Source organism: Pan paniscus, chromosome 16, assembly GCF_029289425.2.
Source record: "Pan paniscus chromosome 16, NHGRI_mPanPan1-v2.0_pri, whole genome shotgun sequence".
Lineage (NCBI taxonomy): Eukaryota > Metazoa > Chordata > Mammalia > Primates > Hominidae > Pan > Pan paniscus.
This window is the reverse complement of record NC_073265.2, coordinates 63,288,180-63,306,420: the sequence shown is the minus strand read 5'-3', so window position 1 is coordinate 63,306,420 and position 18,241 is coordinate 63,288,180. Positions and strand designations below refer to the sequence as shown.

At 49.1% G+C, this 18,241-nt stretch overlaps 1 protein-coding gene across 3 annotated transcripts; it reads left to right on the top strand.

The window, feature by feature from the left end:
- The first annotated feature begins 1,032 nt into the window (after nt 1-1,032).
- On the top strand, nt 1,033-17,631 carry LOC117976060 (golgin subfamily A member 6A-like). 3 transcript variants are annotated; one of them, XM_034939119.3, is made up of 18 exons: nt 1,033-1,151; nt 2,840-2,959; nt 4,878-4,958; nt 5,816-5,854; nt 6,116-6,166; nt 6,267-6,348; nt 6,445-6,551; nt 7,591-7,677; nt 7,786-7,893; nt 8,086-8,173; nt 8,592-9,121; nt 9,398-9,466; nt 10,794-10,863; nt 11,295-11,386; nt 11,951-12,053; nt 12,137-12,240; nt 12,330-12,483; nt 12,570-17,631. In XM_034939119.3, exons 1-18 carry the CDS (start codon nt 1,068-1,070, stop codon nt 12,695-12,697), a joined length of 2,097 nt encoding a protein of 698 aa, XP_034795010.2. In that variant the 5' UTR covers nt 1,033-1,067; the 3' UTR covers nt 12,698-17,631. The 3 variants fall into 3 exon arrangements, with proteins under 3 accessions (XP_034795010.2, XP_054954650.2, XP_054954652.2); XM_055098675.2 differs by lacking the exon at nt 2,840-2,959; XM_055098677.2 differs by lacking the exons at nt 11,951-12,053; nt 12,137-12,240; nt 12,330-12,483; nt 12,570-17,631 and adding an exon at nt 11,642-11,866.
- The last annotated feature ends 610 nt before the right edge of the window (nt 17,632-18,241 follow it).

Genomic DNA, 18,241 nt, shown 5'->3' with positions numbered 1-18,241 from the left:
AATAGGCCTTGTATTTGCTTTAAACCAGTAAAGAGCTTTGAGTGCTTATTAAATGGAAAGCTTTGTGTTTTTATTTATTTTTGACTATTTTATTTTATGTTTTGAGATGGAGTCTCAGTCTGTCACCCAGGCTGGAGTGCAGTGGGGTGACTTTGGCTCACTGCAACTTCCGCCTCCCGGGTTCAAGTGATTCTCCTGCCTCAGCCTCCCGAGTAGCTGGGATTACAGGTACCCACCACCACACCTGGCTAGTTTTTGTATTTCGAGTAGAGACGGGGTTTCACCATGTTGGCCAGGCTGGTCTTGAACTCCTGACCTAAGGTGATCCACCCACCTAGGCCTCCCAAAGTGCTGGGATTACAGGTGTGAGCCACCACACCCGGCCCAAAAGCTTTGTGTTTTTAAAGATATTAGACATGTTTCTTGTTTTTTAAAAAATCTTAATAATGTAGGAGAATAAGAGAAATGTTTTTTCCAAAACCGAGAAATCATTGTGATTATTTTACCTTATTGGAATGTTGGATAATGTAGTCCACTTCATTCATTAATCATCAAACATGCTATGGATTTTCCATTTTTATAGGATTTGTGTCTTCACTGGGGTAATACTGGTAATTCTTATACTCCATCTGAAGATGAAAAATGTAGGCCAAAATCATAGACCATGCATAGAAGCTGGATAATGAAGACAGCTCTGGAGGAACATGTAGACACACACACACTGACACACATATATATAAAGTATAAACACATATATTTTTTAAAGTTTATTTTTAACATTTTAAAGCAAAAGCCGGTCCTCCCCTCTCCCGGAGTAGGCAGGCCCCGCCCCTCTCCCCGAGTGGGCGGGGACAGCAGTCACATGGGCAGCTTTCCTTGTGATGTCACAGGTTCCTCTGGACACACTGCTGCCTGGCCACGCCTCCCTTCCTTTTCATCTTTCTCATTGACCAATGGGATCGGAGCATTAAGGCCACACCCCTATTCTGCATTCTAGTGTGGCCCTGGTTACGCCTCCTCTGGCTCAGTCACACAGCAGCCTTGTAGGTGACTGGAGGTGTTCGCTGATGTGGCCCCAACCCTACCTCCCTCCCGACCCCATGATGCCAGAAGAAACTCGATGGAACAAATTGGCAGCAGTCAAGAAAAAGGTAAAAAGCCAAGAAAAAGGTCATGGCCCCCCAACCTAGCCAGAGATCCCCCCTGATGACAAGACCACTCTCAGAGTCCATACCACTCTTGAGGCACACCGGGCTGGGGCCCCCCTACCCCGGCGCCTCTGGGCTCCCCCCACCAAAGTCTTGTCAGTCAGCCCCGCCCCTTCAGCAAGCAGCCCGGCCTCTGCCCTCGCCAATCGCCCTGCGGTGACTTTGGGCGGATGACTGCTGGGGCTCCCTGCTCCATATTCAGCCCTCAGGTCCTGCTGCCCCAAGCCCAACCTCCCTGGGTTCTTTGGGCTCACCTCTCCAAGGACCTGGGTCCCCCAGCCCCAACCCCCCAGCATCGCCAGTCATCCCGGGGTGACTTTGGGCTGGTGACGCCTGGGGTTCCCTGAGCAGACTCTGCTCTCCCCTCCTGCTGACCCAAGCCCGACCTCCCTGGGCTCTCTGGACTGGCATCTCCAAGGACCTGGGTCCCAGCCCCACATCCCCCCTCCCCCATCGTGGATCGGCAACTCAGCCATTGCACTGATGAGGTTCCCCCCACCCCCAGGAGGAGTGGAATGTAGTGATGTCACAGTCCCCCTAGGAACTGTCATTACTGCTGCAAGACTGGCCTTTGATCTTACAACCCAGTCCCCTAAGCATTCTCACCCCATTTCTGGTTCCTCTGGTCACAGCACAAATTTCCAGCTAGAAGGGAAATGGGGACTATGGGACCTAGGAGCAAGAGGTTTCAGGCTGCCTTACTCCCTTCACATAGACATCGACAGTGTGAAAAGCCTACACTTCCCCTGTGAGCTCAAAATGTTGACAGTATCTCTGGGTGGTAATGGGAGAATGGGTTTGGTTTGGTTTTCTCCCAGGCTTCTACTCTCCAGAGAGACTTTAACATTTTTTTCTGAGTTCTCCACCTCATATTCTAATTCTCCACGGTTCTGGGACCAGACTGCCCTTCAGTCAGTGGTCTCTGAAGTGAGATTTGCTCATCTTCTGTGGAATAGATCTTGGGAAACTGAACTTGACAGCTTGAATCTTCCTCATATCATCTCAACTTGGGGTACATTGAGTGCCACAGGATAAATGTGGGAGATCTTTCTGAAGCATCAGTTTCCCTTGATTCTCTTGAGAGAGAAAAAACATTAATGTACTTAGGGGTGACCCTCACATAGGTTTCTAAGAGTATACCAGACTTCTCTCTGAAATGAGACTTGGGTTGTCCTCTTTCTGATAAATTCCCAGATTTAACAAAAAAGCTGCCTTCTGCCATGAGGACACATTGATATAAAAGTTTGAGAGGTACTGGTGCACTTCTTCACACTAACAGACATTTGAGGATGTGTGACTCTAAACCACACAGCGTGTAGTTCCTGCCTATGTAATGTTTACTTTTCTTCCTCTGCGTCTGGTTTTGGTCCCCAGCAGCTGCTGATCATGGCAAAACCCCAGAGCTTGGAGTCAGAAGACCAAGTTTAAGTTCCATTATTACCCCCCCAACTTTTTTTTTTAGCCATAATATCCATCCCTCTCAATCACTAAGTGATTGTGACAACACCTTGTACAGTTGTTGGTGGCATTAAATCAGATGGTGTATAAGAGTATTTTGCAAAAACTGTAAGGAGGGTGTGGCTGTAGGGGCTGGTAGTTCTCATGAGTATTACTGCTCTTCTTTCCCACAGCTAAAAGAATATCAGCAAAGGAAGAGCCCTGGTGTCCCAGCAGGAGCAAAGACAAAAAAGAAAAAAACTGGCAGTAGCCCTGAGGCAACCACTTCTGGTGGTTGCCACTCACCTGGGGATGTGAGTCTTGGCTGGCCAGGCTCCTGGGGACAGGGGGCCCAAGGGGCAGTAGAGGGTAATTGTTGAGATTGCTGGGTACTGGTTAAGAATTCTGGGTTTGAATCCTGCTTCTTCATCTGCTAGCGATCTGATTTATGGCAAGTTGCTTGAGCTCTTTGAGCCTCTCTTTTCCCACCTGTGAAATAGGGGTAGTATTGTTTGACTTCCATTTGTGAAGTTTAAATGAGATTCCTTATTGTTGTTGTTTTCATGTTAACCCCTAGTATGTGGCCTGCTGTAAACACCCAGGATACCCAGGAAATGATCATTGTTGTTTGATTTTCCTGATCCCCACTCTCAAGGGGAAGTTGGGCTAATGAGTACAGCCACTTGCCATCAGGCTGTCCCTTTAGGAGTCACTGAAGGGGGCCCAGGGTGTGGTGAGGAGAGCCCCAGGCACTAGGAGCAAGAGAAGATCTAACTTGCCACCAGCTTGTTGGGTGACCACAGAAAAATCACTTCTTCCGCTGGGCCTCAGTTTCCTCCTCTGTAAGATGATACTGGATAAGATCAGTGTCTTTCAAACTTGTTTTTTAGCTGGAGCCCCCTTAGTTCAAGTGAGCTCTTACTCAGGAGTCTGTTTTTTTTAATGGAGGTGGAGGTCTGGAGCTCTACCAGATTCATCGCCCATGTCCTGGGCCTGAGGAGAGGGGTCCAGTGAGCATATGAAGAGCTGCATTGGTCAGCTGACTCCACTCTGTGACTGCGTCACTCAGGGGACTTTTCCATCTATTTGTTCCTGCCCCTGGCAAGGCAGCAGGTGGCCATTTGGAAGAATGGCACAGGCCATGGTTTTAATCTCCTCTGCTTTTCTTCAGCATTTCCTTTTCCTGAACCCACATCTTCCTCCTACCCTGACTTTCTTGCTTCTCTCTAAGCCACTTCTGTCTTTCACCTCCTGCCCTTGTTTTTCCCTTGTCACCTCCTGTAGATTCAGGACATTCTACAGGTGCTGGTGTCCAACCTTAACTACTCCAATGGGGTAGCACTCCCCCATTGGACAAGTGGAAGGTGAGGCAGTGCCAAGACCCTTCTCTGGCTTGCTGTCTCCAGCTACGCATGGCCCTGAGGCTTCTCTGGTTTGGGGAATACTTGGCCTCTGCCTTGTTTTATGTTGCTGCCATTAACCTTCAGCCTGTTTCTGTCTGCTTCTTCACCTGCTTGATTGATTGGGTTTTTTCCTTCCCCGCATCTTTTATCATCTTGGAAATGGTGAGACCTAAAAGTTTAAAAGTAATTTGGGAATAACGTACAGAGCAGGCATATGGGATTTGGGCTTTTTTTTTTTTTTTTTTTTTTTGAGACAGAGTCTCACTCTGTCACCCAGACTGGAGTGGAGTGGTGTGATCTCGGCTCGCTACAACCTCTGCCTCCTGGGTTCAAGCGATTCTCTTGGCTTAGCCTCCTGAGTAGCTGGGATTACAGGCACCTGCTACCACGCCTGGCTAATCTTTGTATTTTTAGTAGAGATGCAGTTTCACCATGTGGGCCAGGCTGGTCTTGAACTCCTGACCTCAAGTGATTCACTCCCCTCAGCCTCCCAAACTGTTGGGATTACCTGTGTCAGCCACTGTGCCCGGCTCCTTGCTGTTTTTATACTTTCTCTATATACATAACTATTTCCCATGTAAGTTTTTTTTTTAAATTTCTCATTTTTATTACTCCTGCATCATCTGTTACCCTGAAGGATCTGGAAGTAAGAGGCCCTGGGCCGAGGTGCAGTGACTCTGCAGGCCAGCCCTCCAACCTCCTCTCACAGTGGGGGCTGGGTGACCCTCTGCCAGCTGAGACAGCCCACACACACCCCAGCCCTAATGATTGTTCTCTCTACCTCTCCCCACAATCCTCTTCCAACTCCTCCTCTCTGCATGTGCCTCAGAGCCAGTACCAAGAACTAGCAGTAGCCCTGGAGTCAAGCTCTGTGACAATCAATCAACTCAATGAAAACATAGAATCATTGGTAAGAGTCCAGTGGGGTCCCCTGATTCCATGCTGCCAATCCTGGGCTTTAGTTTTCCCTTGGGGCCCTGAAGAAAGGGGCTGGGGGCCCCTGGTGCCAAGGGCAAATGGGGAGCTGGAGCACCCAGGCCTCACCTGGAGGGACCCCAGAGCAAGGAGCATGCAGCACGGCTCTTCTGTCACTGCCCTCTTTGCCGACTCTCTCTTCTCCAGACACCCCTGCTCCAGTCCTTGCCACACACGCCCTGGGGTTGTCACCTCTCAGGGAAGCGCTAGCCTGACTGGTTGTCAGGGGCCCTGTATTTCTGCCCTGACTCAGTCCCTAATTTGCTTTGAGTATGGACAAGCCACCTGTCCTCCTTGGGCTCGTGTTTCTGGAGGAGGTAGAGCATCAAAGTTCTCTGTTAGCTCTGAGAGTCTGAGATTTAAAGGCCCCTAGAATGGAAACCTGAGGGCCAAGGGCTCCTGTCTGTCCTTTTCCATCCTATATCTGCTGTGAAGAACCGTAGCTGGCCCGTATGTGCTCAGTAACTGTTTGTTGAATGAAGGCACCTTTCTAAATCACAAGCTGGCAGAAGGGTGGGCCTTCCTGAGACTCCCTCTCTAGAGGTTTATGTTACTGTCCTTTTGAGAGAATCCAGATTCAGACTTTGAGTTCTGTGGCTCTGGGCAAAAACCAACAAAGACCCAAATCCTCTGTCCTTGGGAGCTTGAAGAGGGTTGACCAGTTCGTGTCGCCATTGGGTCTGAGAATGTTGCCTTTAAAATCCATTCCTGGTCCCTGCCTACCGCTTCCAGGTCTGGGGAATAGAGTTGAGGGGGCCACTCTCAGTCACCTGAATTTGACTCTCCCCACAGAAACAGCAGAAGAAACAAGTGGAACATCAGCTGGAAGAAGTAACGTGATTTCTTTGCTTACAACATGACTGCTGGGTTTGGGGGGCACTCAGATGCAGAGGCGCCAGTCTCATCTTGCCCACTCCCAGCCTGGGGAAGAAGGCTCACCCCTCAGATTCCACCCCATCCCCATAGGGTCCCTGATAACCTGGTCCCATGGGTGGGCCTGTCCTGGGACATTGGTGGCATTCTGGGGGCATGCCTCTTGCTGTGCCATCTCGGCCTCCCTGTGGTAAGAGCTCTGTCTTCCTCTTCCTATAGGCAAAGAAAGCAAACAGTGAAATACACAAAGCACAAACGGAGCAGTTAGAGGTGAGTGGGGGATGGGGAGCTTTCTCCTGTCCTCTGGAGAATGTTTCTTTCCTTCCCTTTCAGCACTTGCTTGCCTTTTCTCCCAAACATTCAATTCCAGACAATCAACATCCTCACATTGGAAAAGGCAGACTTGAAGACCACCCTTTACCATACTAAACGTGCTGCCAGACACTTCGAAGGTGGGAATCTGGGCACCCCATCATCCTTCAACCTGGCACTTTGACAAGTCTTTAGGGGGAGTCTTTTGGGCCCCATCTCAACCTCTCTCATTACAGAAGAGTCCAAGGATCTGGCTGGCCGCCTGCAATATGCCTTACAGCGTATTCAAGAATTGGAGCGGGCTCTCTGTGCTGTGTCTACACAGCAGCAGGAAGAGGACAGGGTGAGTCCAACCAGCTGCCCCATCCCCTGGAAACCTGGCTTCCCAGATAGAGGAGTGAGCCTAAAGGTCCCTTCTGCAGGATGGAGTGTCCTGCCCAGAAGGCAGCATGGTCATTTCTCACTACTTTTGTGTATGGTTGTTAGAGGCAGCCTGGGGCTGAGTCAGCTGCTGTGGGTGAGTTGGGGGGCACTATGGGGAGTGAGCACTGGATGCAGAGCTCAGAGGCCAAGTGCCTGCCCTGCCCTTTCCTGGCTGTGGCCTTGGGCAAGTCCTAGGTGGGGTATTGGATAGTTGTTCTGTGAAGGTACAGAAGAGCACCTTTAGTATGTTACCATTTCTGTAGAGAGAGGAAAGGGGTGTGTGTGTGTGTGTGTGTGTGTGTGTGTGTGTGTGTACTATGATAATATACAAAAACATGTCTGCAAGCATTCATAAAAAACTCAGGAGAGAGTAACAGGGTGCCTGGGAGACACCTCCCTTCTGTACCTTCTGAGTTTTGGACTATATGAATGTATCATCCTTTCAAAAAGTGAACAAAAGATTAATTTCCCCCTTCCTATCTGTGTCCCCACCCCCAGCAAGAAAAATGGGCTTAGAGAATAGGATAGACCTGGGTGTTCAAATCCCAGCTCTGTCTAAGTGATCTTAGGCAAGCACTTAACCTCGAACACTCGATGTTTTTCATCTACACAATAGAGGTAATCCTAGTAACTGTCTCATATGGTGGTTGTGAGGATTAAATGGGATTGCTAGCATGGAACCTGGTGAAGCACTCCATAATGGTTCAAACAGTGGTAGTAATAACAGTAATAACAATAGCAATATTATCTGATCTCTCTGGGCCTCTGTTAGCCAGCTGTAAATTCCATCTCTTTCCCTCTCCCTTCCAACTTTACTGAGTTCTTTTAATAACCAGGCCACGGGCTTGGAAATGCCTTGACCTTTACTAACCGAGATGTATATTGAGCCTAGCCCTAGCCCTTTTAAGGGGCACTGCCTGAGCTCCCCAGATCAAAACTTCTCACTCTTCACCATCCAGTCCTTGAGCTGCAGAGAAGCGGTCCTCCAGTGGCGGTTACAGCAGACCATAAAGGAGCAGGCACTGCTGAACGCACACGTGACACAGGTGAGGCTTTGCAGAGGGAGGGATGTGGAAGGAAGATGACCCCAGGTGGCCAGGAGCAGGTGAGGACCAGTGACAGCCCTTCCTAACTTCTCTGCCCATTTCTTGCAGGTGACAGAGTCACTAAAACAAGTCCAGCTGGAGCAGGACGAATATACTAAACACATAAAAGGAGAGAGGGCCCGGTGGCAGGAGAGGATTTGGAAAATGTCGGTGGAGGTGAGGTCTGACCCTTCAGCCCCCACTTTAGATAGGTCACTGGATTTTTCTGGGCATCTGTAAAATGGGAATAGTACAGCCAGAGGTGGTCATGGGTCTGGGCTTTGTGGAGATGGGGGCAGAGAGTGAGATGGTAGCCTGTCCAGCCACCAGCCCCTCTCTCCAGGGCCCTTTCCCCTGTGCTTTGGGCAGGCTCGAACATTGAAGGAAGAGAAGAAGCGTGACATACATCGGATACAGGAGCTGAAGAGGAGCTTCTCCGAACTCAAAAACCAGATGGGTAAGATGGGGCTGGTGTGACCTGGGAGCAGGACTGGCATCAGAGGTCTGTGGGGGTGGCTTAGAATGCCCCAGGCAGGTGGGTGGATGGAAGGGCTTTGAGGCAGAGGGAAAGAGGTCTGTGCCAGGAGACGGCAAGTTTTGTCATCTCCATGAGCCTCAGGGTCCCCATCAGCAAAGAGGGAGGAGTGCCCATTGTCAGCCACCCACAGTGCTCTCTATGTGAAGGTGGCTTGGAAACTGGCTACCATCGGGTGTGAGGAATCATTAGCAGTGAGGCCAAGTTTGGGAAGCCTGAGAGGAGCTTCCCAAGAGCTCCTCAAACCTCAAGAGGAGTTTTTTTTTTTTTTTTTTTGAGGTGGGGGTGGGTAGAGGGGTTGGGGAATCCAGAGGCCCTTATTGTCTGCTTTGTTTCTCAGCTGAGCCCCTATCCCTGGCGCCCCCAGCAGTGACCTCTGTGGTGGAACAGCTACAAGATGAGGCCAAACACCTGAGGCAGGAGGTGGAAGGTCTGGAGGAAAAGCTCCAATCCCAGGTGGAAAACAATCAGGCCTTGAGTGTCCTGAGCAAGGAACAAAAGCAGAGACTCCAGGAGCAGGAGGAGAAACTCCAGGAGCAGGAGGAGATGATCCGAGAGCAGGAGGAGATGCTCCGAGAGCAGGAGGCGCAGAGGGTGCGGGAGCTGGAGAGACTGTGTGAACAAAACGAGAGGCTTCGGGAGCAGCAGAAGACGCTACAGGAGCAGGGTGAGAGGCTGCGAAAGCAGGAGCAGAGGCTACACACGCAGGAGGAGAGGCTGCAAAAGCAGGAAAAGAGGCTGTGGGACCAGGAGGAGAGGCTGTGGAAGAAGGAGGAGAGGCTACAAAAGCAGGAGGAGAGGCTCGTGCCCTTCCAGAACCACAAGCTCGACAAGCAGCTGGCCGAGCCACAGTGCAGCTTCGAGGATCTGGTGGGTTGCCCCACCTGGGGAGCCTGCCCTCATCCCTATCCCTCCAGGCCTTTGTTTCCCCACCTGTAAAATGGGCCAGTGTAGCCCTCACATGAAATTGTACTTCTAAAGGCACCTGTGAGCTACAGCTCATCGGGCTCTGCTCTGATGGCTGTGGGGGAGAAGGGATGATTTTTCTAACCTGCCTCCACCCTTCCTGGTGATATGGGAGGCAGACACCAAGGTCTGGTGTCTCCAGCTGCAGTGGATGGCCACTGATTGCTTCTCTCTGTCCAGAACAACGAGAAAAAGAGCACACTGCAGTTGGAGCAGCAAGTAAAGGAGCTGCAGGAGAAGCTAGACGAGGTGAAGGAGATGGTAACCTCCACCCCATCCAAGAAGGGCTGGGAGGCGGGCACCAGCATCTGGGGAGGGGAGATGCCAGGCCAAAGGCAGCTCCAGCTGGGAGGCAGGTGACCCCAGCACCCTCCAGGGCAGCCCTAAGACTGTTTCTTGCTTCCTGCCCTCTGACTTTTAGAGGTGGGTAGCCCTGGGCTCCTCCCAGATCGGGACATCATCATCCCAGCTAGAGGCATGGAGCCCCCAGTCACAGGGGAAGAGACAGTGGTACAAGAGGCTCCTTATCCGGGCACGGTGGCTCGCACCTGTAATCCCAGCACTTTGGGAGGCTGAGGCAGGAGAATCATTTGATGTCAGGAGTTTGAGACCAGCCTGGCCAACGTGGCGAAACCTCACCTCTACTAAAATTACAACAACAACAAAAAATTAGCCAGGCATGGTGGCGCATGCCTGTAATCCCAGCTACTCAGGAGGCTGAGGCACGAGAATCGCTTGAGCCCACGTGGTGGAGGTTGCAGTGAGCTGAGATTGCACCACTGCACTCCAGCCTGGGCCACAGAGTAACACTGTCTCAAAACAAAACAAAAAAGCCTCCTTAGATTCAAACTGGATTCTGGCCTGGGTTCCACTGGTCACCGTTCAACTACTGTTCATCTCTAAGTCTCTGTTTCTGTGACTTCAAAAGGAAGTTAGCATTTTCCTTGCAGAGGTGCTGAGGATTGAATGAGAGAATACCTGGAAAGCATTAGGCATGTAGCACACTTAGCAGATGGTGGTTGGCTTCCTCTGCTTTTCCACCAGTCTGTGGCCTACAGTTTAAATGGTGGGAAGAAGGACATGAGATTTGAGGCTGGGGAAGGAGGTATGGGGTTCTAGGCAAGGGAGGAAGCCTCTTAGGCCTGGAGCAAGGGACCAGGGTCCTGGGCAGGTGACAGAGCCCCACCGTGCCCTAGCTACCCTATTAATGGGCCCAGAACCTGGAAGCCAGCCACCATGTGCCCTCATGCCCAGGGTCTTCCTGCAGGTGGAGATGAAGAGCCAAGAGTCTCAGAGTCTGCAGCAGCAGTGAGACTAGTACCTTGGTCACCTGCAGCAGTACATGGCCACCTATCAGCAGCTGACCTCTGAGAAGGAGGCGCTGCACAGGCAGTTACTGCTGCAGACCCAGCTCATGGACCAGCTGCAGCAGCAGGAAGCTTGGGGCAAAGCGGTGGCTGAGATGGCCCACCAAAAGTTGCAGGAGACCCAGGGGAGGGAGTTGCTGAGGATGGGGCCCCGAGGGGGATGACCTGGCAACCTCCGTGCCTTCTCACTCTGTTTCCCGTCCCCTTAGGAACCAGCTGCCAGCCACCAGAACCAACAGCTAGAGACCCAGCTAAGCCTCGTGGCTCTCCCTGGAGAAGGTACAGGAGACCACTCAGAGGAAGAGGAGAGAGCCCCAGGAGGAAGGGGGGACTGTTAGCAGCATAGGATTGAGGGGTTGGAAGAGACCTTTAGAACAGCTGGTCGTTATGCCAAGCGGGTGTCCGCACTAAGTTCAGCATCAATATGGTGACCTCCTGGGAGCAGGGGGCCACCAGGTTGCCTAAGGATGAATGAACTGGACCAGATCAGAAAGGGAGCAGGTCAGGACTCCCACACCGACTGGTAGTGGGACTGTGCCTGGGCAATGTAGCAAGATCTTGTTCTTAAAAGGAAAAATAAAGAACAGCAGCTCATTCCCCTCTGGGGAGAGGCCGGCTCAGGGTTACACATTGAGGGTGAGGACAGAGGTGGGCCCACAGTACCTTCCTTGTTGGGTTGTCTGAGGACCCCTCTGGCCACCTCCCCACAGGAGATGGAGGAGAACATCTGGACAGTGAGGAGGAGGAGGCGCCTCGGTCCACACCAAACATCCCAGAGGACCTGGAGAGCCGGGAGGCCACGGTGAGCCTGACTTTCCCTGCCCCGCTTTGCCACCTTCCTCTGTGGTCCCTCCCAGAGCCCCTTATGCTCTTGGTTTTCCCGCCTTCTGATTTCTGTGGCCCCTCACCTCTTCCGGGAGGCAGTGGTCAGACACCTTGTCACCTGTGACCAACAGGTGCACTCTCTGAGGCCCCAAGGGAAGGGACTGTGCTCCAACTTCCTGCCTCATTTGCTCTGTCTATGCCCCTACAAGAATACTCACCTCTTGCCTTCAAGTGGCATTTTTCAACTCCGCTGGAACCAGTTCCCAGGAGGAGCAGGCACGGCTATGTGGGCAGCGGAAGGTGCGAAGGCTGTGCTGCCTGCACCTGGCTCATCTGGTGGTCTTGGCCTGGAAGGAGCCAGAGGCAGAGGCCCCAGCCCCAGGGAGGACTGGAGATGAGTTTGTGTGTGGGGAGAGCTACCGGGCCCTGAAGGAGGCCATGGTGAAGCTGAAAGTGAGTGAGTCCTGGCATGGGCCAAGAAAAGTGGGGGCGGGGCAGAACAGGTCACTCCCGAGATGTGACCCCATTATTTTGGCTCCAGAGCAGCTTTATGGACCTCCCAAAGGAGAAGGCGGACGGGATGGAGCAGGTGGAGAGACGAGAGCTTGGATTCGTCCAGCCTTCTGGAGTGACAGATGGCATGAGTGAGCAGGAGGCCAGGGCATGGGCACAGGGAGCTGCAGGGCCATCAGAGGGACCCTAGTGTCTGAGCCGTGTCCTCTTGTAGGAGAGTCCTTCACCGTATATGAAAGCCAGGGGGCAGTGCCAAACACGTGGCACCAGGAGATGGAGGATGTCATCAGGCTGGCCCAGAAGGAGGAGGAGATGAAGGTAGGGCGTGCAACATCTCTGTGGGGGTGGGGGTGGGCATGGGCGCTGGTGCAGGCTCCAGGGTGGGAGCTGAGCACCCCTCCCTTCAGGTGAATCTGCTGGAGCTGCAAGAGCTGGTGTTGCCCCTTGTGGGCAACCATGAGGGGCATGGCAAATTCCTCACCGCTGCCCAGAACCCTGCTGATGAGCCCACTCCAGGGGCCCCAGCCCCCCAGGAACTTGGGGCTGCCGGTGAGCAGGATGGTGAGTAGAGCTCTCAGGCGGGGTGGGCAGGCAGGAGCAGGGGAGGCTCGCACTGTGCTCAGACCCCCGCCTCCCTCTCTCCAAAGATTTTTATGAAGTGAGCCTGGACAACAACGTGGAGCCTGCACCAGGAGCGGCCAGGGAGGGCTCTCCCCATGACAACCCCACTGCACAGCAGATCGTGCAGCTGTCTCCTGTAATGCAGGACACCTAGGAGCACCCAGGCTTGCCCAGCAAACCCTGCGTGCCATTCTTTTACCAGGCAGCTGAGAACAGGGAGATAAACATCATCATCTTCTAAGCGCTGGTCAAGAAATTTAAAACAACAACAACAACAAAAAGTTACGGGGTTCATCTCCTACACAATTCATTTACTCCATTTGAATGCTAGAGCCACTCACATTTATTTGTGTTTCTAATTTACCGTTTAAATTTATTTGTAAAAAGTTAAGGGAGAGTTGGTCTTTCCCTGATGTTCTTTCTGGCATCCTTTAGCATTTTTATTTTTTACTTGATAATTGTAGGTCATTAGCACGCATATCGAGTTTGCCCTTAGGTGGTGGGAATTCAAACACACAAAGACCCACTATTTGCACAAAACTATTCTGGCTGGTTTGGAACAGGCTGCCATGCTTTTTTAATGTTATTGCAGCACGTATATTCATTACAGAATTCAGATAAAATGTGCTTATGTTCTGCTATTATGTTTGATCGAATCCTAACCACAGTGAGCTCTTCATTAGCTCAATATGTGGTTTGCCCTCAAGTGCGCACCGTTTATTACTTTGTAATATGTCACTGTGAGTACTGACATTTAGAGTTGTTTAAAGGCCGAGAACTGGAAACAGCCTTTCCCCTATTTTCTGTGTATTGGGGATGGGAGTCATAACATTTTGGGGAGCTTTTTAAATCTCACAGAAGAGGAAAGTGGCCTGCTCTGGCAGGTGTGTGCAGGATAGAGTGTGTTTCATTTGTTCTGGTGCCAAGAATGAGCGCTGTACTATGGTAGTTCCCTTAGGATTTGTGTGTGCTCTGGGCTCATGAAGATATTGCATCATGAGCTGCAGCAGTTGTACCCTTTCTCAATGACCTAAAAAGGGATTATTTCTGAGGAATGAAAGGCTCCCATCATTGACTGTGGATGTGGAAAACCTTTTCTAGCTTGGAGCATTTATATCTACAATACATTTTAAAGTCAGAGTTCATGTTACCTGTTTTAATCACATGAGTATATGTCCCAGTACACAAAAGGGCACTGGTTGGCATTCTTCTTAAGGTATTTAGTGAAGATCATAAGAAATCCTTTAAGAGTTTAAATGTCCCTGGAAGAGGCATACGGGCACTAGTCAAGAATGAATTCGAGTGAAGGAAAGCTGTGTGACACCTGGCCTTCCTCTATGTTCATGGAGCTTCTTTGAGGCTAGAAGATTGATTTTATCATCTAGACCTCTCTGGCTAATACCTATTCTTCAACCACATTAGTTACTCTGACATAGGAATTTACTTCTTTTCTTTGAATGGAAAACACTTTAAAAATAATAACAACCATTATTATAAACCAATATATGTGAGAGTACTTAGTTGAAACAAAAAGGAGTTTTAGTACACAGTATTATACTACACATGAAAATCAAGGTGAAGTTTATGCAACTTAAAATGTTTACAAGCTGCCGTGCAATCTAATGTTTGTGAATGTCCAAGTATTATGAGGAAAAGTGTGTATACAATCACAGAGTTATGTTTCCTCACAAAGTTCTTCACAAAGAGTGAAAGATGTTTTTATACCTCTCGGTTTCAGTTAGAGGCATATTTTGTGCCATATTTATGTTAATGTGCCTATACGTGATGAATGAATTATTTCAGTCATACATTGCCTAAATCATAACTTGAAGATGCTTGGGAAAGAATCAACAGCTAAAAGTTCATGAAGTTCTAATGTCTGTGTTCCAAAATACGTCACATTATTAGGATGCAGGGAGAGATGTGTGTGCGCTCCCTGGGGTGGGCATTTCTAGTGACTATACCATCTCCATTTTTAGCATTTGGCATCTTCATGATACTTTTATACATATGACATTAATAGGAGAGCAATAATACGATTTTACAGATGGAATAACAGATGTGCCTGCATTCACTGAAAGAGTGCAAATATTAAGTCCTTGTGACTTCGACTGACTCTTCCAAATTGTATGAATTTATCCATGTATTAGATAAACCCAGTTTCAGAATTATAAAGAAAAACTGTTAGACCAATGAATGTGGCTAATTAACAGTAGGACGATTTCTAGCCCAAGGGTTTAAAATGGACTTAAAGACCTGTTCTTGCCTTTTATTTTCTGAACTTGCCACTTTTGCATTCTTTGAGTTCAGTTTAAAGACAGTTTAAGTCCAATTAAACCCTTGGGCTAGAAATCATACCACTGTTAATTAGCCACCTTATTTGGTCTAACAGTTTTTCTTTATAATTCTGAAACTGGGTTTACCTAAAACATTGATAAATTATTTCAAAGGTATTTTTATAGTTCAAATCACTTCACTTTTACCCTGATAAATACAAATGACTAGGAATGACCTTCAGATAGCCTTTAGCACCTGTAACCAATCTGACAAGAATGTGTTCATCAGGTACCTATGGATTAAATCACATACTGGCATATTTAAGCTGAATGTCAGTTTGGAAAATAAATGTACTATATTAACTGAAATACCACTCTTTGTGTAGGTATTTTGTCATATATTTAAGAAAAATTAAATACCATATAAATCGTATGACAATAACTTAAGTCTTTCTTCAAAGTGCATGCGGTCCTTTGCAATACCTCATTCAGCCAAGTATTTGTTCTCTTCCTCATTCAGTATAAGGCAGCTTTCAATTTGCTTAGAAGGCAACATTAGAAGGGTAGAGTTTAATCAGAAACATAGAATTTTAAAGTGTGGGTTCAACTGAATAAATTTGAATTTCTGTAGGAAGTAAAGAATTAAAAACCGATTTAAAGATTGCAATATATAATCATTTTTAAAGTATTTGATTAAATCTGATAGGTTTTCCAGAAATGAAAAAAAGTCAGTTCTAAAACCAAAGCTGATATTTAGAAAATGTGAAAATGTAAATCAGCCCTATCCATAATAGTTTCTCTAAAACTTTATCTTAAAGAGTCATTTTAAAAGAATATAACTATTCAAAAATGTAACTGCTATCTTAAGTTTTAAAATAAGTTAAGACATTTTGAAATATGAATACTGTAGTTTAAAAGAAAGAAACTGGGGGAAGGAAAAGTAGAGAAAGAAATGCCAATTCCAATGCAAAGCTTTATTTGCCAAGTTTTCTTAGAATGACTTTTACCAATTTATGAATTCTTGTAAACAGAATGTATAATGGAAATACTGAAACACTGTTGCCTAAAGTGGCATTATTCACTGCTACTGTGATGCTACTGTAATGTAATAAATTATTAAATTGTTGCAAAGTGCTGTTTTTGCCTTAAAATTTTGTGTGTCTTGAAAACTGTGGTGTTAAAGGTATTGAGACTGTGCAAATGCTGGGCACGCTTGGCATGAGATAATCGGTTTTTATTTTTATAAAATTGTAATGTAACCATGAAGTGTGTTTATTTGAAGAACACAAACCAAAGTTATGGGATAAAAAAGGTTGTGGGATGAAAAAGTTACAGGATAAAAAATGTTGTGGAAAAGTTGTGGCAAAAAAAGTTGTGGAAAAAACGTAAAAGTTTTATGAAAAGCTTAAAAAAAGGGCCGGGCTCGCTGGCTCACGCCTGTAATCCCAGCACTTTGGGAGGCCGAGGCGGGTGGATCACGAGGTCAGGAGATCGAGACCATCCTGGCTAACATGGTGAAACCCCATCTCTACTAAAAATACAAAAAAAAAAAAATTAGCTGGGCGTGGTAGCGGGCGCCTGTAGTCCCAGCTACTCGGGAGGCTGAGGCAAGAGAATGGCGTGAACCTGGGAGGCAGAGCTTGCAGTGAGCCAAGATCGCGCCACTGCACTCCAGCCAGGGCGACTGAGCAAGACTCCATCTCAAAAAAAAAAAAAAAAAGCTTAAAGTATTATGAAAAATAAATTATGGGATTAAAAAATAAGTCATGGGATAAAAATAAATAAAAGCAGGCCCCTGTCAGCATAAGCCTGGAGAAGTGGGGCTGGAGTCTCTGTCCCTACCATGCTCCTACCACCCCCTCCCAGTCACCCCTTTACCATTAGGGTAGCAAGACAAGACCCCTGTCTAATGGGGGGAGAAAAACAGACCCTTTGCCACCTTGACCAGGGCTGAGTCCTTAAATTTCTGGATGATGATGATTATTATTTAAGAGCCAGAGGCTGGTAGAGCTGGTTTGTTTGGAGGAGGCCTTATGGCCTCCCTACTCTCACCGAAGCAACTTTTCCCTCAGGGGGCTCCCATCTTCTTATTCAGAGAGGCAGCTGAGGCGGGACAGTGGGGCTAACTGTAGAGCAGGCGAGGGCACAGGCTGCTGGGGTGGACCCCCTTCCGCAGTGTACATATAGTATCTGTGTGACATTTTGTATATTCCAGGGGGTAGGGCCACCCTCTGTATTGTACCTAGCGGAGGTTGGAGCTGGCATATGAGGAGGAGGTTCTAATCATTATTTGTGGCTGGGAAACTTATTTATTGATAGCATAGGACAGAGGAAGGAGGCGAGGATGGGGTTGTGGCTCCCTGGTGATGTGACTCCCGTTTATTTTGCTTTTCATTTTGGAGTAAATGGATTTAGCCATACTGCTCAGCCTGGTGGATTCCCGTGTCCCTCACTGGGTCCTGGAGTTTGTGCCACTGAACGAGGAGCCCTAGAGTGTCTGAGCATGTCCAGCTGGGCTCTTGGGGACCTTCCAGGCCTGTTACTTGTATGCTGCCTGGTGCCACCTGGTGGATTTCACGGGGACTGCCATGGCGCCTATAGGGCACAGTCCGGCCCTGCCAGCCAACAGGCTCAGAAGCCTGATGTAGCAGTGGCCGGGAAGACAGATACCAGCACCCAAGGGCGCTGACTTCCACCCCAGGCATCTTCTGTTCCATCCCCCTGCCTCCCTCGCCTGTCTGCACCCGGTGGCCTGTTCTGTCTGTCCCTCCAGTGTACCTGGTGGCCTGTTAGTGCTGGCTGCCCCGCAGGCTCCTCCAGGCTGAGTTCATGGCCCTGCCCCCTAGTGGCCAGAGCCGGCTTCGCAGGATAAAAGCCAGCTAAGCTCCAGGGGCTTTCCAGGAAAAGTGTCCCTTGGAAAGGGTGTGTGGCCTTTTCACTCCTCCCAACAGCACCCTAGAAATGGCTTGGCCTTTTCCCTCCCCTGCGCTCCACAGAGAACACAGCCAGCAGAGGACACATTCCCCATCATCCAAAAATGGGTTTGATTCTCAGCCGAGGGACAGCAGGACTGGTAGAGACTGTCAGGCCACACAGCTGCCTGCACAGCACCCCCATGCTTGGTGGGGTGTGGGAGGGATGGCGGGGGCTGGCTGTCCACAGGCTGGGCATGACAGGGAGCCTCACTGGAGGTGGCACACTCTGGAGGGGCAGTGTCAGGGGAGACCTTCCTCTTGTTGGGCCACAAAACTCCACAAGGACAGCACGGTGACAGATTCCCAGTGCTAGAGGCGAGGCGGTCAGCCATGTGTATGTATATATATATATGAGTATTTATAGATATTTATAGAACAGGGCAGGGGCATACCACAGAGGGGGCACAAGTTTTCAGCAAGGGTCACACCTGGATGTGTCAGCTCACC